General features: G+C 38.2%; 1 protein-coding gene across 2 annotated transcripts in view; it reads right to left on the bottom strand.

The window, feature by feature from the left end:
* The window catches only part of LOC126194494 (nucleolar complex protein 2 homolog), a 125,526-nt gene that overhangs the window by 53,811 nt on the left and 53,573 nt on the right, over window positions 1-18,142 (bottom strand). For both annotated transcript variants that reach the window (XM_049932770.1, XM_049932771.1), the window contains exons 7-8: window positions 4,868-5,056; window positions 2,000-2,119 (exon numbers count right to left, since the gene is read on the bottom strand). In XM_049932770.1, the coding sequence (XP_049788727.1) occupies window positions 2,000-2,119; window positions 4,868-5,056 (309 nt within the window). The remainder of the gene's footprint in view (window positions 1-1,999; window positions 2,120-4,867; window positions 5,057-18,142) is intronic.

Raw genomic sequence — 18,142 nt, 5'->3', positions numbered from 1 at the left:
AGAAATTGCCACGCTAAAGGGAGTACTGCTCCTATAGGCGGGTCCACACTGAGCACGCCACGCCACGCCGTGCTGCGCCGCGCAGCTGCACACCGCGCACAGCTGTAACAGAGAGGAGTGCGCCGTCCTCACCCCGCCGCGCTGCTCCGAGGCGCGCACTGTGTTCCAGTTGGAGCACGCGCATGGTCTGAAGATGGAGCGAGCCAAGATTGTGAGTGCCGCCAGCTGTAGCCCCGTCTAAACTGAGCGCGTGCAAACGCACCACTTCCTTTGATGTACCGACAACAGCCGGAAAGCTGCGCGGCACGGCGCAGCACGACACTGCGCAGTGCAGTTTGCCATCCACACTGAGTGCGCAGAGCCGTTTTGCGCAGCGCGGCATGGCGCGCTCAGTGTGGACCCACCTTATGGACAATAAATTGTGACAAAGATACATTAACACTTTAGAGTAGCAAAAACAGACACCAGCTCTGTGCTAATAGTTGACTTTTGACTTCATACCTTTTAGCTCACACCATGTTCTACAACCCATGGGCACACAAAATGGCTCTGAGCACTATGGGACTCAACTTCTGAGGTCATCAGTCCCCTAGAACTTAGAACTAGTTAAACCTAACTAACCTAAGGACATCAAACACATCCATGCCCGAGGCAGGATTCGAACCTGCGACTGTAGCGGTCTCGCGGTTCCAGACGGCAGCGCCTAGAACCGCACGGCCACTTCGGCCGGCATGGGGACACACATCACATGCTTTTTAGCACAGAGCTGGCTTCTGTTTTTGGCACTCTTGGTCATTAGTGTATCTTTGCTACATTTTATTGTCTTTATGAGCACTAGAGGCAGGTGTATGATCTCACTGCTCTCTCTCACCCTATTTTATTGCCTAAATATGGCATTTCTTCATATTAGTCTAAAATTTTTTGTATGCTTTACCCAATTTTTGTTGCCTAAATATTGGGTTTCATTCTAGTACGAAAGATTTTTTTCTTTCCTTCTTTTTTTGGGTGTATTACAATTATATGTTTTGCATTATACTATGGTTCTGTTTCATCCTTGTCTGAGTCTTATCTATATGAAGCAAATGGTCCAGTTTTACTTTCTGTCCCCAACATCATTAGTTCATTTGCCAGTTGCGTGCTCCACCACACACAGGTGGTAAGACAACAGACCTTGCCATTTACTTCTTTGTGTGCTGGTGAGGTAGGCCTACTCTCACTGCTCATGTACAAAACTGCACATGTTTATATTTTTACTTTTGATCTGAGGCATGTCCTCTCTTTAGCGTGGCAATTTCTGTTGCTTCTCCTGTTGCAGTTCCAAATGTCTCGTAAGTGAGAGTGCATATTTCGTAATTGGGCTGCCCGTCCCACACCCATGACTTAACAAACCATGTGAGTAGTAGCCATTACCTGAGGATTTACTTGTTTTTCTTGTAAAGTTAACAACACATTGTCCCATGTCCTACCCCTCTTCTTGTTGCGGTGTGTGGCACCTGACAATGGAGCTTCAGGTCTTCAAAAGTAATCATGCAATAAAAGATATATAATTCACAAATGAAGTGGATTTTCAATCTAATCAGTGTGACTCAACATTCTGATGGTTCCTTGACTAAAACTTTATGCATTGATGTAGTTGGTGTTGCTGTTTGAATAGCATTTTAGGAGCATTCCCATGCAGGACAGAGTTTAACTGTTGCTCAAGCACACACAATGTGACACAGAGTTTGTATTATTCATAACAATATCTTCCAAACACAACTGCCAAAAGCAATTGTTTTCCTCTTCTTGTTCTGATGGTTGCCAGTTTTCCCCACTGCTGTGCCTACTTTTCAATTTAGAGCACAGGAGAAATATCAGTCACCTATAGAAGAATGGAAACCTGCATTACATGTCAATAGTAGCATCACTATTTCTCGGGCCCATTTGTCTTGTTTACAGTTTTTAATCATTTCTCTTGCTATTGTCATATGTAAACACTGTTATACAAACAAAATCTTACCTGTACTAACGGATATACAAGTTGTTGCAGCTGTGGTTTGTTGACCGATGCACCCAAGAGGTCAGTCCACAGATGAATTGACTGCATGAATTGCCAATTACAGACTGCCTGTCTGTTTTCCTGAAAATTGTTTATACTTGAATAAAACTATATATTTTCACTTAATATACATGCACAAATGGTAAAAATTTCACCATTTCTACAATGTTACAGGCTTCTAGTTTTCTGAACATAAACATTTTCAAACCATTTGCATCTTTCAACAAGACTGAATTTTCATTTCATGAACTACTCTTTTGCTGTTATTATAATCAACAGATTGTTATAACTGCACGAACAAGCCGTAAAATTTCCTCTGCTTAATGTTACACAATGCAATGTTTTCGACGGCTCAGATGAATAGATAAACACAATGAGAGCTAAAGAAAAAGCATATTGGCAAGGATCCAAATGTTTGAGATTTGTATGGCTCTGTTGCTAAATTACTGGGATATTTTCAATGATCTGTATAACACCATAATAAATCTAGTTTGCAAAGATATAGGGTACATCCAATGGACTGGAGACTGACAAAATACAAAAGCTATTCAGTAGCTGGTTTCCCTTTTGTACAGGCTTAAGGAATATGCACAGAAAATCTGAGTGAAACTGGAATCTTTTACAACCCTTTCCAATTAGCTTGAAGAAAATAAGATAAAAAGTTAATGTGACAAACAGTTTCCAAGTTTGTTCAACTATACAAAACAGTCAACACAGAAACAATCAAGAGATATACAATGTTTTAACTTCTAGAACATTCACCAGCAATACAAATATAACTGAATATATACCAATGAGGATGCCATTCTAACAACTGCTACCTTTTGAACACTAAATAAGCCACTAAAGCAGAAAATGTAAGAAACCTGTCGTAACACAAAAGAAGGTTAGTTGTTGAAAGTAGCAATTATAGCAAGACGTGAAAGGAATGGTAATTTATTATGGTGTGTTCCTGAGCAATTGTTGTATCTGGTAAGATTATGAGCAAAGTACGTGAGTGAGTCAGTCATAGTCATAGCACTGGTTGAAAGCTACGTAAATAGAATTGCTTCTTCAAATTATAAAGAAATTTCCCACAATTATGCACCTGCAACCTCATTGCAACTCATCTGCATAATCTCTCTCATCACTATGCTCAACTATAATAAAGGAAAATACACTTGAACTGTTTTAAGATGTTCCCAAATTTTTGCTAATGTGATTCAACAGCATGTGTCCATTACATCAAAAATAAAGACCTGAATGTAACCAAAATTTGGTATCTTAACTGCGCCCACTCACAAAACAAAAACTTTTGCAAACTCCTTCTCAGTTGCCGCTGTCCGCCTCTGGAACAAACTGCCCCTTACCTTGCGCAAAATTCAATCTCCTGCTGCTTTTAAGAAGAAGTTTAAGCATTTCCTACTATCATCCTCATAACATTCTCCACAAAATTAATGTACAAGGCCAGTCCTCTCATCTGTCAAATAGCAAAGCTAGCGTCTCCTATCTTGCTCCTGAGATGCCTTCTTCTTCATCTATCTCTATTAGCCACACAATCTTCTTTTCCTTTATATTTCCTTAATTATGTTTCATCGGGTCTCTCTATTCTTCTCCTCCCTTCACCATGAGTCTCCCTCATACTCCCTGCTGCTAGCACTCCTATCTAAAATCTGTATCTTCAATAATGTCTAATTATAACAGTACTTATGATCTACGAATATAAACTCTATATGTATGTATTTTTCCAGGTGTACCTTTCTAATTGTTTATTTCACTTTTTGTACTAGATGTAGTTTAACATGCCTACTAAAACATATGAATGTAAAATAAGTAGAATGCCCGGTTAGATGTAAGAGAGGGCCTGATGGCCCTAATCTTGCCAGGTTAAATAAATAAATAAATAAAAATGTGTCAATGCAACATAAGATAACTGAAATAAATGACAGTACATTCAGAGATGGAGGAATTAAAAAATTATCAGGTTCATTTGCTTATTACCAAAAAGGAGGCAGAATGTTCCATTCACAGTTCATGGAACACTACATGACAGCAACTTTTAGTAAGTATCAAAACCTGTAGCAGCTAATACTTTGAGATGGACTGATCAGGAAAGCACTGTCTATAAAAAAAACAGCTATCTAGATTTATGTTTCACCCTGGTAAATAATTTTATCTTCTTACAAACATTCAGTTTACAATCAATCGTCCTCAGCATTCATTAGATCTGCAGTTAACAACCCAGAGAGAGATAGAGAGAGAGAGAGAGAGACAGAGAGAGAGAGAGAGTTCAGTCAACTAAAATCAAATCGTTTTGAGCTCACTGAACAAGCATAATTCACCAGTCACACACAGTTTAATAATTCTGAATAGGTATATTGTTTCTGGAAACAATTGGAGCCAAGTTATCTGAAAATTATACAGCAAATGATCTCAACTGCACCTTACTGCAACGATAATTATGAGGCATATTAATTTTTACATTGTGCAAATGACTTACACATGCTGACAGTACGGAAATTATTTCTGACAGCAGTACTATGACCAACGTGAGTCAATCTAAGCAAAATGCATCAATTTTTCACATTCTTCTGTGTATATTATTGTACTGAATTAGTCAACTATTCTGATTTCAGACTAAAGAAAAAACATATATTTCATAAAATGGCCAGATGAAATTAAAGGCCACATTTCCTAAATTTGTCCTTTAACAGATAACAAGTACCATTTACAATTATAAAGTATTTTTCTTAATTGTATTTAGTTCTGACAGAGCCCAATGCTAATATGATAAAAAGATCCAAGTAACTTTTCTCTGAACATTCAATAGTTAGAAATGAGTATATTTACCTTTTTCTGAATAGTAATAGCATTTCTAAGGTGAATAGCAAGCTGACGAATGTAGAGGAAAACGTGGTAGTATGAAATGTTTTCATCTAAATTATACAGCTCGGTGAGTGATCGTCTCATGAAATTAACTGCAGGCAATGTGTTTGGTGAGACAAATTTTGAGTTTTTTATAAATGCCATGTACATCATCTGAAACAAGAAAATGATACAGATATTTATGTATTCCACCAACAATACAAAAACGTTTTGCTTCTTCTTCTGCACTCATAGTGAATATAAAGGAACATTTATGTAAATACTAAATTGTGAGAACTATAGTACAGCATCATATTAATGTAGGTTGCAGGTATAGTGTTTTATTATTTATAATGTCTTACACATTATGATTTTCTCTTATAATATTAAACATTCAAGCAATCGAAATAAATAAAAACATGTACTTCAATTTAATTCAGCAAATAATCACAAGATATTACAGCGAGGCTCTGGGCAACGTGTATTTGGCATAGACAATTAAATTTCTATTATTTCTATTTGCATGTGCAGCTCATTCTGCAATATACTGGGGCAGGAGGGGGGGGGGGCACAATAGAAATACATTATTTAATGATTTCAGATTATCCTACTAATTAAATTCCTGAAACAACAACATTCTTTTTATCATTTTGAAATCCCACCACAATTTATTTTCCTCTTTCATGATAATAGATTTTTTATGTCAACCTGCTAGTTTCAGCCTTGTTTTAACCATATGAGCTATAAAAGTTTTGACAATGTACTACTTATCAGTATCAGGTGATTCCTACCTAGTGAGCATTTCCAACAGAACTACATTTAAAAGACTATCCCTCTTCTCATTGTCTTGTAACTATTATGATGTCTGACAGTGATGCTATGAGCTGACTGGCACAAGTGTATCATATGAGCTGATCACAAAAGCCGATAGGAGGCCTGCACTAGCCATTTTGGTGTCTACCTACACTGGCATTCAACAGTGAACTCTGTGTGCTTTATGTAGCAAATAGTGCTATTCGTTGGCCTGTGTTTTGTTCCATATTTAGACTTTGTCTCTATCTGCTGCAACTGACTCTAGCTTAGAGATGCACTGATAGGTTTTTCCACTCTTCTTACTTTCTTTTCTTACATAGCCTAAAATGATTTTATCCATTTCCAGTTCAATATTGACTTAGTTATTTCATGTGTTTATACTCAATTGTAAGTGGAAATAGCCACTGACAGTTTGCACAAAACCTACATTTCTGGTGACTTTCTGCTATGAAAATATTTGAACACAGAGATGAGAGACGTAAAAAATTTCCCATTTATATAGTCATAATCACTTTTTAGTGAGCTAATATCTAACAACATTGATACAATGCAAAATTTGTATTTTTTCTTTGCTTCTTTCTTCTTCTTCTTCGTTTCACCCAACTTTGGGGTACGTTGAATCAATCACTTCTGTGTGTTCTGTGCCTTTCTTTTCGCCCAGTACTGCTTCATTCTTTCTGATCTTGCTTTTCTTTCCTCATCAGAGATGACAATCGTTCTTTTCTTCCTATTTTGGAGCTGGAATCCCTCTTTTCTGTCTTTGCTTATCATTTTTGCGGTCCTGTCTGTGAGCATTTTTTCTGTGATGTGTAGTTCTCTTAAGTCTTTCTCTGTTTGGATAAACCAATTTGGTTTGGATTTTTTATTCCTGAAGTAGTCAAACATTCTTTTTGTAAGTCTATTTGGGTTCATTCTGAGAATGTGCCCATAAAACTCAATTCTTCTTTTCCTCATTGTATCCGAAAGTTTTTCTGTGGTTTTGTAGAGTGTTTCATTTTTGGTATGAATTAGTTTGTCGTTATGAAATTTGGGGCCTAAAATTTTTTTTTCTTTGCTATATTACATTCTTTTTTTTTTTTTCACTATCTCAACATACAAGAAAATCCCAAAAGAACTGAACTCAGTTTTTGACAGGCAGAACTTTTGTAGTTCCACATTTGGCCACTAGGAGGACATAGAGCAAATATTCTCATCAGTAAGCTGAGTGCTGTCACTGAAGAAGGTCAGAACAAGTGAGTTTATAGTGACTATTGCTTTGTGTTTTGCAGTTGCTCATGTTCATGAACAGTGTGTGGTGGTGAAATTCTGGTTTTTGCTCAGAAAAAGTGGAACAGAAACTTCTGAAATGTTAAAAATGGCTTACAAGGATGTCGATATGGGGAAAACTCAAGTGTCTGAGCAGTTTACCCTTTTCAGAAATAGTGAAATGTCAGTTGATGACAAACGTTCTAGTCATCCTTCCATGGCCCGAACACTTGATAATGTTGAAAACATTCGTGCAATCATCAACGAAAATCAATGACAGACTACTGAACAAATTGTGGAGCTCTCAGGAGTGACATGGAGTTTAGTGCACGAATTGTGACGGAAGACTGTGCACAAAGACAAGGTCACATGAAAGCATGCTGTGCTTTGAAAGAAGAGTTTCAACGTGATACAAACTTGTTTAAAAAAATTTATCAAAGGTGAAGAAACTTGGTGCTGTGCTTACGATCCTGAATCACAGTGTCAATCAAACCAGTGCAAGACTTCAAGAAAGCTTGTCAAGTGAAGTCAAACATAAAAACAATGTTGATTTGCTGTTTTTTAATGAGAGATTAACCAAGTTCTCTAATTGGAAGTTTGTAAAAAGATTGCAGAAGTGTGTGGTGGGAGCAGCCTGATTTGTGGTAGTCGGACAACTGGTTTTTCCATTAAGACATTGCTAGTGCTCACACAGTCCTGTCTGTATGATAATTCTTGACTACAAATGGTATGAACCCCATTCCTCACCCATCCTTGACCTGTGCCAGCTTTTTATCCCCCCCCCCCCCCAGAATGAAAAGACACACAAAAGGAAAGCATTCTGCTGATGTTGCTGAGGTGGAAAAAAAATGACGGAGGCTATATCAGGCATCACAAAAGACAAATTCAAACAAATTTTTGAAAAAAAGAAAATACGGTAAGACAAGTGTTTTAGCACAAGTGGAGAGTACTTTGAAGGAAATTGATGGTATGTGCTTAAAATGAACAAATAAGTTTAAAGAAATGAGAGGGTTTCTTTTGGATAGCCCCTTGTACAAAGAACACGACTTGTTGCTTGACTTGCAGCCTACCTTATATGAACCCACAACAAAAAGACGGCTATACTTTTTTTTTGGCCAAAAGGCTTTCTTCTGAAGTAAAAGACACACATTCATGCAAGTACTCCGTGCACATACACACACATACAAAATCACTGTGTCTGCCCACAGAAGCCAGACTGTGAGCAACTGCCTCCGATGGAAGAAGCAATCTGTGGGTGTGTGGGTAAGGAGGAGGCTGGGGCAGGGAGGGGGAAGAGATAGCAAGGTAGAGGGGGGGGGGGCATAGTGCCACTTATGGGAACATGCAAGGATGTGGTGGAGAAAGGGTAGGGCTGCTGGGTCCAGCCAGAAAGTTTGGGGGGTGGGGGGGGGCGTGGGTGGGGGTGGGGGGAAGGAGTTGAAAAGGAGAGAAGTGGAAAAAGACTAGTGAGAGTGTATCTGGAACAGATGGCTGTGTAGTGCTGCAGCGAGAGCATGGAATGGTGCAAGTGGCTGAAGGACAGGGACTAGTGAAGGTTGAGGCAAAGTAGGTTATGGGAATGCAGGATATATTGCAGGGAGAATTCCCATGTGCGCAATTCAGAACAGCTGGTGTTGGTAGAAAGGATTCAGATGGCGCAGCCTGTGAAACAGTTGTGTTGGGTAGCACATTCAGCTGCTGGGTGGTCTAGCTCTCTCTTGGCCACAGTTTGTCGGTGGCACTCATGCAGACAGACAGCTATGTTTGCTGTCGTTGCAGTTTAGTTTGTAGATCACACGCCTGCTTTCAGTATGCTCTACTTTCTAAATATATCTTAACCATTACCAACTGACTTTCAATAACTTTCACTTCTGTGACGTTATGATTTAATTTGCTTTTCTATTGTGTCAAAGACAATATTTTACATTTTCTATTAATTATTTATTCAGTCAATGGCATCATATAGAAAGAGTTAACAATATTAGAAATGGCAATCATGACAGAACAGTAAATAGAAGCCTGCACTAACCTGTTACTTTTTTTCAGTAAGACAAGGTGAAATAAAATGGCTGTAGAAAATATGATTTTTCATAATTACAATTGTTGTCTATTCTTTATTTTATGAACAAAAATCTTATATGCTGTAAAGAAAAAAAATCTTATTCACTGGAAACAAACAGGGCATGATAAAGTTTGTAAGACAAGACTACAGCCAGTGGAGAGAGAAAATCAATTTTGGAGGGTAAAAAAAGCACAATTTATTCCTATTCTGTCTTTTGCTTGCATATGAGCTTGCTCTAGTATTGTCAATATTTAACATTTGGCCAACAGGATTAATCATTTTCATTAGCAGTTTAATTATTAGTAGTTTCACAGGGACAAGAGGGCAGCCTTGGGCTGTAGAATACTCGAGGATGCGAAACAGTGCCAGAATGTTTCTTCATATTAGCTGCCATTACATGTGTATATCTTGGAAATCAGAATCAGAATAATTTCAAGAGATTAATAAATTAATTTAATGAACAAAAAACCAATATTTCATCTATTTATTACTGATTTACAGATTGCCTAACAGGAAAAAGTGGACACAACTGAATTAAGTAATGTTTAGCATACCCTGCAACTAGAAGAATCAACAGTTCAAATAACCACCACTGTCCTAATGCAGTAGGCAAAATTTCATCAGTGTGGATTCAATATCAGGTCAAGTTCCTGAAATTACCCTAGCACAGACAGCGGTAGCACAAACTGTTAGCCAATTATCAAATCAAGTTGCTGAAATTACCCAAGGCCAAATAAGTGTTGCAGATGCTGTCTACAAATTCCCATCATATTTGCACTGACCAGGAATGAATTTTAATGGAGCTGTTAGAAGCACTTAGATGTCAACTACCCAAGAAATTGTCTAAATGAACTTCTGAGAAGGCTAAACAAGCTGTCACAATAATTGACACACAATTTAATGAACATGAAGAAGAAGCTAAGGAACAACTTAAGTCGTATAAAGTAGAAACTGAAAATAAAATTGAAGGCACATTGTCTAGCACCTTGACTGAAGTTCGGTCTGAACAAGAAGCCTATATACAGCAAGTCCAGATGGAATGTAAAGGTTTAAGAGAAACTGTAGTGCCAGATTGTGCTGAACAGTGTTATGCCATTCCAGAAGAGAAAAAAAAACACTTAAAAAGAAAACTGTGGACATGTAAGAAAATGTATACAATAAGAAATTACTTGCACATAGAATTGACACAATGTGCCAGTCTATGTTGAGTTACAATAACACACAGCACTTCCAATCCCCTCAGCTCAAATTCCTGTTGAACAAACATAGGGGCTGCCCTAAAGGTAACGTCAGCATTACTAGAAGATATCTAATATGGCATAGGCAATTCATGACTTTTTACTTGATACATGCAGCATACATTGTGTCGTACTGATACACTCTGTACTGTCCCCAGGGTTGCCACAAGCTTCCCAAAGTGAAATTCCCTGACAATTCCTTGATTTGCTGATACAGTTTTAGCATTTTTCCCTGACAAATTTTGAGATCTGAAGGGTAAGTAAACAGATAAGCTGACAATAAATGTAAGGACTTCTGTATTTCCGAAAGTGTTATATACTCTAGTTTCGAATGAATAGCAAGTTATTATCACCTTTACAAAATTTGTGATCTGAAAGGAAAGTACAGTAAAGAGGTAAATGGTGTAAATAAAAGCTATTTTCAGTTACAGGATTTCTGATATTATTAATTAGTTTACTCAAACCTTAAATTAAGAGCAAGTTTTTGTTCTTTTCTCCATTCAGCGTTTATGAACTTTGCAGACGAGGTAATGCATAACCTCGGACAAGAAATATAAAGGAATATGTTGTATAACATAACATTGAAGTTTCAAAAATAAGAATGGCAGCACTAGGGCCTGCAAAGTGACATTTTCTCTACCAAACAATACTCAGTATTTTGTCAACCAATAGAATGTCAAACAAACGATTAAAATCAATCACAGAAAACAAGCCAAAACTCTTGTGTGAAAGAAGCTCATTCTTCATCAATTCCACTCAGCTCAGTGGCCCTCTCAGCTAGAATCTGTGACCTTTTGGCCCTCTGTCCATTAACTTGGTGGATGATAGACCTCTTCCAACTAGCTCTCTCGGCTTCTTCATTTTCTTCACACTGCTTCTGCCTTAAAGCCTTGTCACACTGATCTCAAGCAATGTGATAGTCCAAAATCATTCTCTTGCTAACATCAATCTTGAAGACACCAGCAGCCAATTCCAGGTCATCATATACTTCACGTGTGGCTACCAGTGATTTGGTTGACTATCATACACTCGTCATCATTAATGCAAAAACCTTGCTCTACAAAGGCTTGACCATGGCTCAGAATGAGAAGCTTTTAAAGAAAGCTATATAAATGCTGACAGGTGGTATCACCATCCAGTAAGTCTTTCCAAGTGAATGTGTCTCAACTCACTTATCTTGAAGTTTGTGCAGACATCCAAAAATTCTTGCTTAGCATGAAGTTTTACAAATTCTTTCTCAACTTTGTGATAGCCCTTAGTACTCGAACAACTCTGTGAAGAGAATGTCTGCAAAGCATTTGAGATTCTAGTCTTGTTAACTCTTAGACTGCTATTTATCTCAGCAGGATCATTAAAGCTTGTGTATCTAGAAATGCTACACTATGTGATCAAAAGTATCTGGACATCACCAAAAACATACGTTTCGAAAATTAGGTGCTTTGTGCTGTTACCTATTGCCAGGTACTCCATATCAGCAACCTCAGTAGTCATTAGACATCATGAGGGAGCAGAATGGGGTGCTCTGTGGAATTCACGGACTTGGAATGTGGTCAGGTGATTGGGAGTCACTTGTGTCATACGTCTGTATGCGAGATTTCCACACCCCTAAACAACCACTTTTTCTGATGCGATAGTGAAGTGGGAACATGAAGGGATACATACATCACAAAAGCATACAAGCCAACCACGTCTGTTGACCCACAGAGGCCGCTGACAGTTGAAGAGGGACGTAATGTGTAATAGGCAGACATCTATCCAGACCATCACACAGGAATTCCAAACTGCTTCAGGATCCACTGCAAGTACTATGACAGTTAGGCAGGAGGTGAGAAAACTTGGATTTCATGGTTGAGCGGCTACTCGTAATCCACACATCATGTCAGTAAATGCCAAAAGACACCTTGCTTGGTGTAAGAAACATAAACATTCGATGACTGAACAGTGAAAATCGTTGTGTGGAGTGACGAATCACGGTACACAATGTGGCGATCCAACAGCAGGGTGTGGGTATGGCGAATGCCCAGTGAACATCATCTGCCAGGATGTATAGTGTCAACAGTCAAAAGTGGTGTTGTGGTGTGGTCGTGTTCTTCACGAAGGGGGCTTTCACCCCTTGTTGTTTTGTGTGGCACTAACACAGCACAGGCCTAAACTGATGTTTTAAGCACCTTCTTGCTTTCCTCTGTTGAAGAGCAATTCAGGGAAGGCGACTGCATCTTTCAACATGATGAAGCACCTGTTCATAATGCACAGTCTGTGGTGGAGTGGTTGCACGTCAATAACATCCCTGTAATGGACTGGCCTGCACAGAGTCTTGAACTGAATCCTACAGTCACCTTTGGGAATGTTTTGGAATGCCAACTTCATGCCAGGGCTCACTGACCGACATCGATACCTCTCCTCAGTGCAGCACTCCTTGAAGAATGGACTGCCATTCCCAAGAAACCTCCCAGCACCTGATTGAAAATATGCCTGTGAAAGTGGAAGCTGTCATCAAGGCTAAGGGTGGGCCAACACCATATTGAATTCCAGCATTACCAATGGAGGGCACCACAAACTTTAAGTCATTTTCAGCCAGATGTCAGGATACTTTTGATCACATAGTGTAAGGAGGAGGTTTGAGCACATTTTGATCACAAAGCCCTGCCTGTTGTGGAAATCCAATTCTGTGTGGTCAGCTATTCATGCCCACTGTCATGAGCCACCAACAGTGAGTTGTTGAATTGAGACCGCAATGATAAATCCGTGCAACGGATAACTTGTGTGAATACTCTGAGATACAAACAAACCACTCCCCACACCTCCCCGTCACTCTCACCAGCAACTGCTTGGCTAGCAGCAAGCAGTGGTGGCAGTGCTGACTGCAAACTGGATGGAGCGGTGGGGACAGGAGAAACGGTAGGAAGGATGGAATTGGGAGGGGACACATGGAACCCAGCAGCTACTCAGCTGTGCCCAGCCAGTGATGATGTCTATCGTCTCCAAACAAACATTTTCATCCATTGACGCAAAAATGAGATTTTCCAGTGTATTTTTTTCTGAATTTCCCTGAAATGTCTGAAATTTCTTGATTTCCAGAACTTGTGGCAACCCTGGTCTCTCTCACGAATGGAGAAAGATCACATTCCTTAGCCAGTACATCCAAGGTGATGCTGCTCTTTGGACCATGAAGGCAGCAAAATGTTGCAACAGTTACAAAGATTCTGAATGTGCTATCCTTGCTGATTACAAGCCTACAGGTATCCAGGAAAGACTCTGCAAAGAGTTATTTAATCCAGAACCATTGATTTAAAAAAAGGCAATCTCAGAAAGTATGTTTGAAAAGTATATTAATAATATCAAGTATTGAGATGAACCACTCTCAAACAGGGACGTTGTACAAGTACTCAAGGCTAAGTTGCCCATCAAATTAAGAGAAAAATTGGTTAATGTCCTGGTGATCAACTTGGATGAGTTAATGTCAGTGCTGGGTTCAAATGACATTATATAAATAGATAAGAAAGCTGGACCATGTAATGTACATCACAACAGGAACAAGCTGACATTTTCAACAAACATTTAATAAGGTACTAGTAATGGATCAGTGACAATCTTGGCAATGGCTATCATGGGTTCTGTGAAGAAGAGCAGACAAATTTATCATGTTAGCCTTACAACAGCAGTCGTCCAAGATCACCATACACTGTCAAAAGGAAGTCGCAACAACAGCGAGATAACCAGTACAGGCCCAGTTACCAGAAATCAATGGCAGGATCACAGGCAGGAGCATAAATGAAACAGCTGGACTCCAGAGATGATGTGGAAGGGATTTATAACTTTTCTACCATTTCTGAACCAAGAAACTAGGGAGATCACATTAATCCCTAGAATGATGGTTAAAGGGAGGAGTGGGGGCAATGATAATAATGTAAACATGCTGACAGGAGTGACATACATGCTAAGTTATATCAAGAACTGAATGATTGTACTAGTCATCCTGTGAAAGCAAGTATCACTATTGGCTATACAAGAACATGTAGGAGCTAGCCCTACTGAGATTGCCTTGGATACCACTGCAGCCATGAATGTGCTGTCTACTAATTTGTATGAGTGAGTATGTGAATCTATCAAAGTACCTACTTTGTCAGCTACGAATTGCAAATCCTGGGACAACTGGTACCAGGTCAAAAAACGTAAAGAGAAAAGCCCATTTGTTTATAAGGCTAGGAAATGTAGCTATTCAAAGCACATTTCTAGTAACAGATAACATCATAGTTGATTGTATTTGAGGAATCAACTTCCTGATTGTGAGGGGCACTACAATAGCCTGACTTCTCCTCAGGAAAACATCATATTAAAGTCGATGGGCAGGATGAGATTATGGATTTATTGCAAATGGATGCTGCTCATGGTAATTTTGCCAAGCCATTAAGTTGATAACCATTAGTAATGAGGATGACAGTCACCACACACTGCAGCCTGAGTTCTAGTCCACGTATTTTTGACCAAGTAATTAACAAAGTTAATGAATCTCACTATCGAAATGCTAGCCAGCAATCTGAACTGAAATGTCCTCTACTTAAGTACACAAATGTGCTTGAAGAATAACCTGGGACAATTCATTCTTATGAATATCAGCTTGATGTATTTCCACATCAAATAAATATTCATACCTCATACTACATATACTGGGTGAAGATTTTAAATGATTATTTTTTTAGCATAGTTGTAGTCAATTATGTATAAATAAAGACATTGTTATGTTGCTATGAAGCACTAACAACAACTTGAACTCTGAAAGTTGTAATGTGTACGTTATAGACTGTGAATGTAAATACTCAAAGCAATTGCTTTGCAGTATATAAGTAATAGCATATATTTATGATGTTGTTGGATAGATAAAAAATCTACTCACCAAGCAGCAGCAGAACACATATATAACAGCTATTACGTATGCAAGCTTTTGAAGCCAGTGGCTCCTCCTTCTGGCAGAAGGATTGGGGGAAGGGAGAGGAGTGAAGGAAAACAACTGGTGAGATTTAGGAAAAGGCCTGGTGAGATTTAGGAAAAGGGATAGAGTTTGGAAAAATCACCCAGGACCTCGGGTCAGGGGAGACTTACCGGATGTGATGAGAAGGAAAGACTGATTGTTGGGGACTGTACCGGGCGAGATCTGAAAACCTGAGAGCTTAAAGGTGGAAGATAGGATATCTGCAGATGTAATATTTTATATACATTTGTACTCCCGCCACCACATGGTGAGTAGATTTTTTTTATCTATCCAATTCATGATGTTTTCAAAAACTGATTGTTTTTGTTGATACAGCATATATTTATGTTGTGACCCAACACAAAAGTATACAATAATCACAAAGAACTTTTCCAATTAAGGTAATTGTGGTATGTGAAAGTGTGCATATTGGTGTAGCTCTAAGTAAGTCTATTTTGTGGACATGATGTTAATTTTGGTGGTCAGCAAGCAATTCTCATGAACTACAGAACATTAGTAGAACTACTAACACATGTACACATATATTTATTTTCCTGCATGCTGCAATTTTAAGAATCTCCTTGATAACAAAGTATGACTTGCATTGAATGCATAGAAGTCACTTTCTGCTGATACAGTAAGTGCTAGGATTTTAGGACCCAGTTTCTTTCTTTATGTTGATCATGTTTAAAAAAATTGATAAACCAGAAATAATGCTCAGCAGAAACCTATATATGAGAAAGCAATTGGCTGAGTTTTGAACACTGCAATTTATGCACATTACCTTGTGTTTAGGTAGTGTATAATTAGATTTCTTGCCTGTGATATTGATGTTTTAACCAGTTTGAGACACACGATGCGGTGGCAAAAATTTTTGAGCCTAAGTGCATGATTTTTATACAACAGACTGGGAACAAGTACTGGTATGTAAATGGGCCACGTGAGTGGCTGAGCTAAGCAGGTACAATGTTCCTTTCATGGTATTGCTAGGTAAAGTTGTGAAAGAGGTATAATTCTGATGAAGCAAAGGTGCTATTTCCTAGTTCAGTTTAGGTTAGTTGTTACTATGATGAGACTTTGCATTATAAGTAGATAGCCATTCATGTAGCCTGATTTTCACATGTGATTTGGGAGCTTTGGTCTCGAATATCTTGTATTCTGATGATGCAGTTTGAGCTGTACTCACAGATTGACAATACATACATATGCAACACTGACAGATCAGAACGTTTATGAACTTGAAGCCACCATAAACAGCAGTACGCGAAAAGAAACAACGTAATGCAAGCTTAAAATCATTGACACAGATGGTGTGTGTAAATCATATAATTGTGTGTGTAATGAATGCTGTTGTCTCCATGAACATGAATTTTGGCAGTGCCAAATGGAATGAGCACAAACATTCCACACTAAGATTCGGAAAAGAATAATGAGAGTGTGAATGTAACTGCTGTGGGGCTGACAATCAGATATTATCAGACTATATTGTTGTTCAAATGGGTGAAACTGAAACCACAGCTATGTGAATTTGATAATTTAAATGAATGTGAACAATAAATAGCAAAGACACACTATGAATGAGCTTGTAGGTATGATGACAGAGTATGGAACTAGTACTGACTTGTATTACAATGTGATATCCATATCATGTCATATGGTTAACTCAATGGCAATTTAAAGATATGTATATCACAAACAAATATATTACATACTTAGATTGCTTTCTCCAAAATCCTCGGACTTTAGTTTGTGTTGTCATAACAATGACATCACTGAAAGCTGTGTACCTTTGTTTTCTTCAATAAGGAGTGCAACATTAAATTTTTTGTTGTACAACATGAATTTCAGGGAATATATTATGTCATATGTTTTCTGATATTTGCTGTATGATTGTTAAATCTACAGCTGCCACCCAATTTCCTGCATGGCATTTTCAAGATATTGGACCTAAGGTCACTGCTGATGATGTATTCCTAAACCACACACAGAAACAAACACAACCACATCCTTGACTGGCTTGCCTCTGGATAAAGTTACACATGTATAAAAAATGTTTAATGGTTCAGGCTTACAATGACTGAACATATTTTAATTTACTTTACTAGTTCTTTCCTCCTATAAAACTTGATAATTTATGTTCAACAATTCTGTCCTTCAGCCATCCTAATGACATTTTCCTATGTACAGCCTACTTTTTTTTAACTTTGTGTGATTATGTCCTCATTTGTGCATGAATCCACAGAATTTGTCTAATCCTGTCTATTGTACTATATAAGCTGATAGTCTCATCTGTAAATCCATATTCCTTGCACAACTTTTTCTAAAGGATAAATACTAGTACTTATGACATGAAATTGAAGGCTCTTCTTATGGTTTTCCCCTAGTTTTCCATTGTCCACAACCAAATGGTGGATCTAAATAGATAAACCAGGGATGTTTAGCCAAATCTAATGCCACTCACCAAATTAAAAAAATTGTGCTCACCAAATACAAAAAGCTGCTATAACAAGTAATCCGTATCACTGCACTGCATTGTAATGAGTTTTAACTGAACAGCCTTATTCAATTTAATTGTACATATGGAACTGTTTTGTAGTGTCAGTAATGGCTGACATCTTGGTGTGGCAGTTACAGACTGTTACTAAATAAGCATCTTAAAAAATAAAAATATATTATAAATAAAATCCTCCCTGAATTTCAGATGTGAGTAAATCCTTCAGTCAAAGACATACTTTCAAATGAAATAATTTTAAAACTGGAAGCAATAAGAAGGTGAGCAAAACTACAGTGGTGTCAGACGTGTTTACAAGTAAAAATGTCTTTTTCCCATTGGGGGCTTTCTACTGTCTCAATCAAACAATATCTCTTGTCTAGCAAGATACTAAAGATGCAGCGCTCTGCTATTGCACAAATTTTGCCCACTGGCTTCGATT

This window comes from Schistocerca nitens, chromosome 1 (assembly GCF_023898315.1).
Source record: "Schistocerca nitens isolate TAMUIC-IGC-003100 chromosome 1, iqSchNite1.1, whole genome shotgun sequence".
NCBI classification, from domain to species: Eukaryota; Metazoa; Arthropoda; class Insecta; order Orthoptera; family Acrididae; genus Schistocerca; species Schistocerca nitens.
Note: the sequence above shows the minus strand (reverse complement) of the source record. Positions and strands in the feature narration are given on the sequence as shown.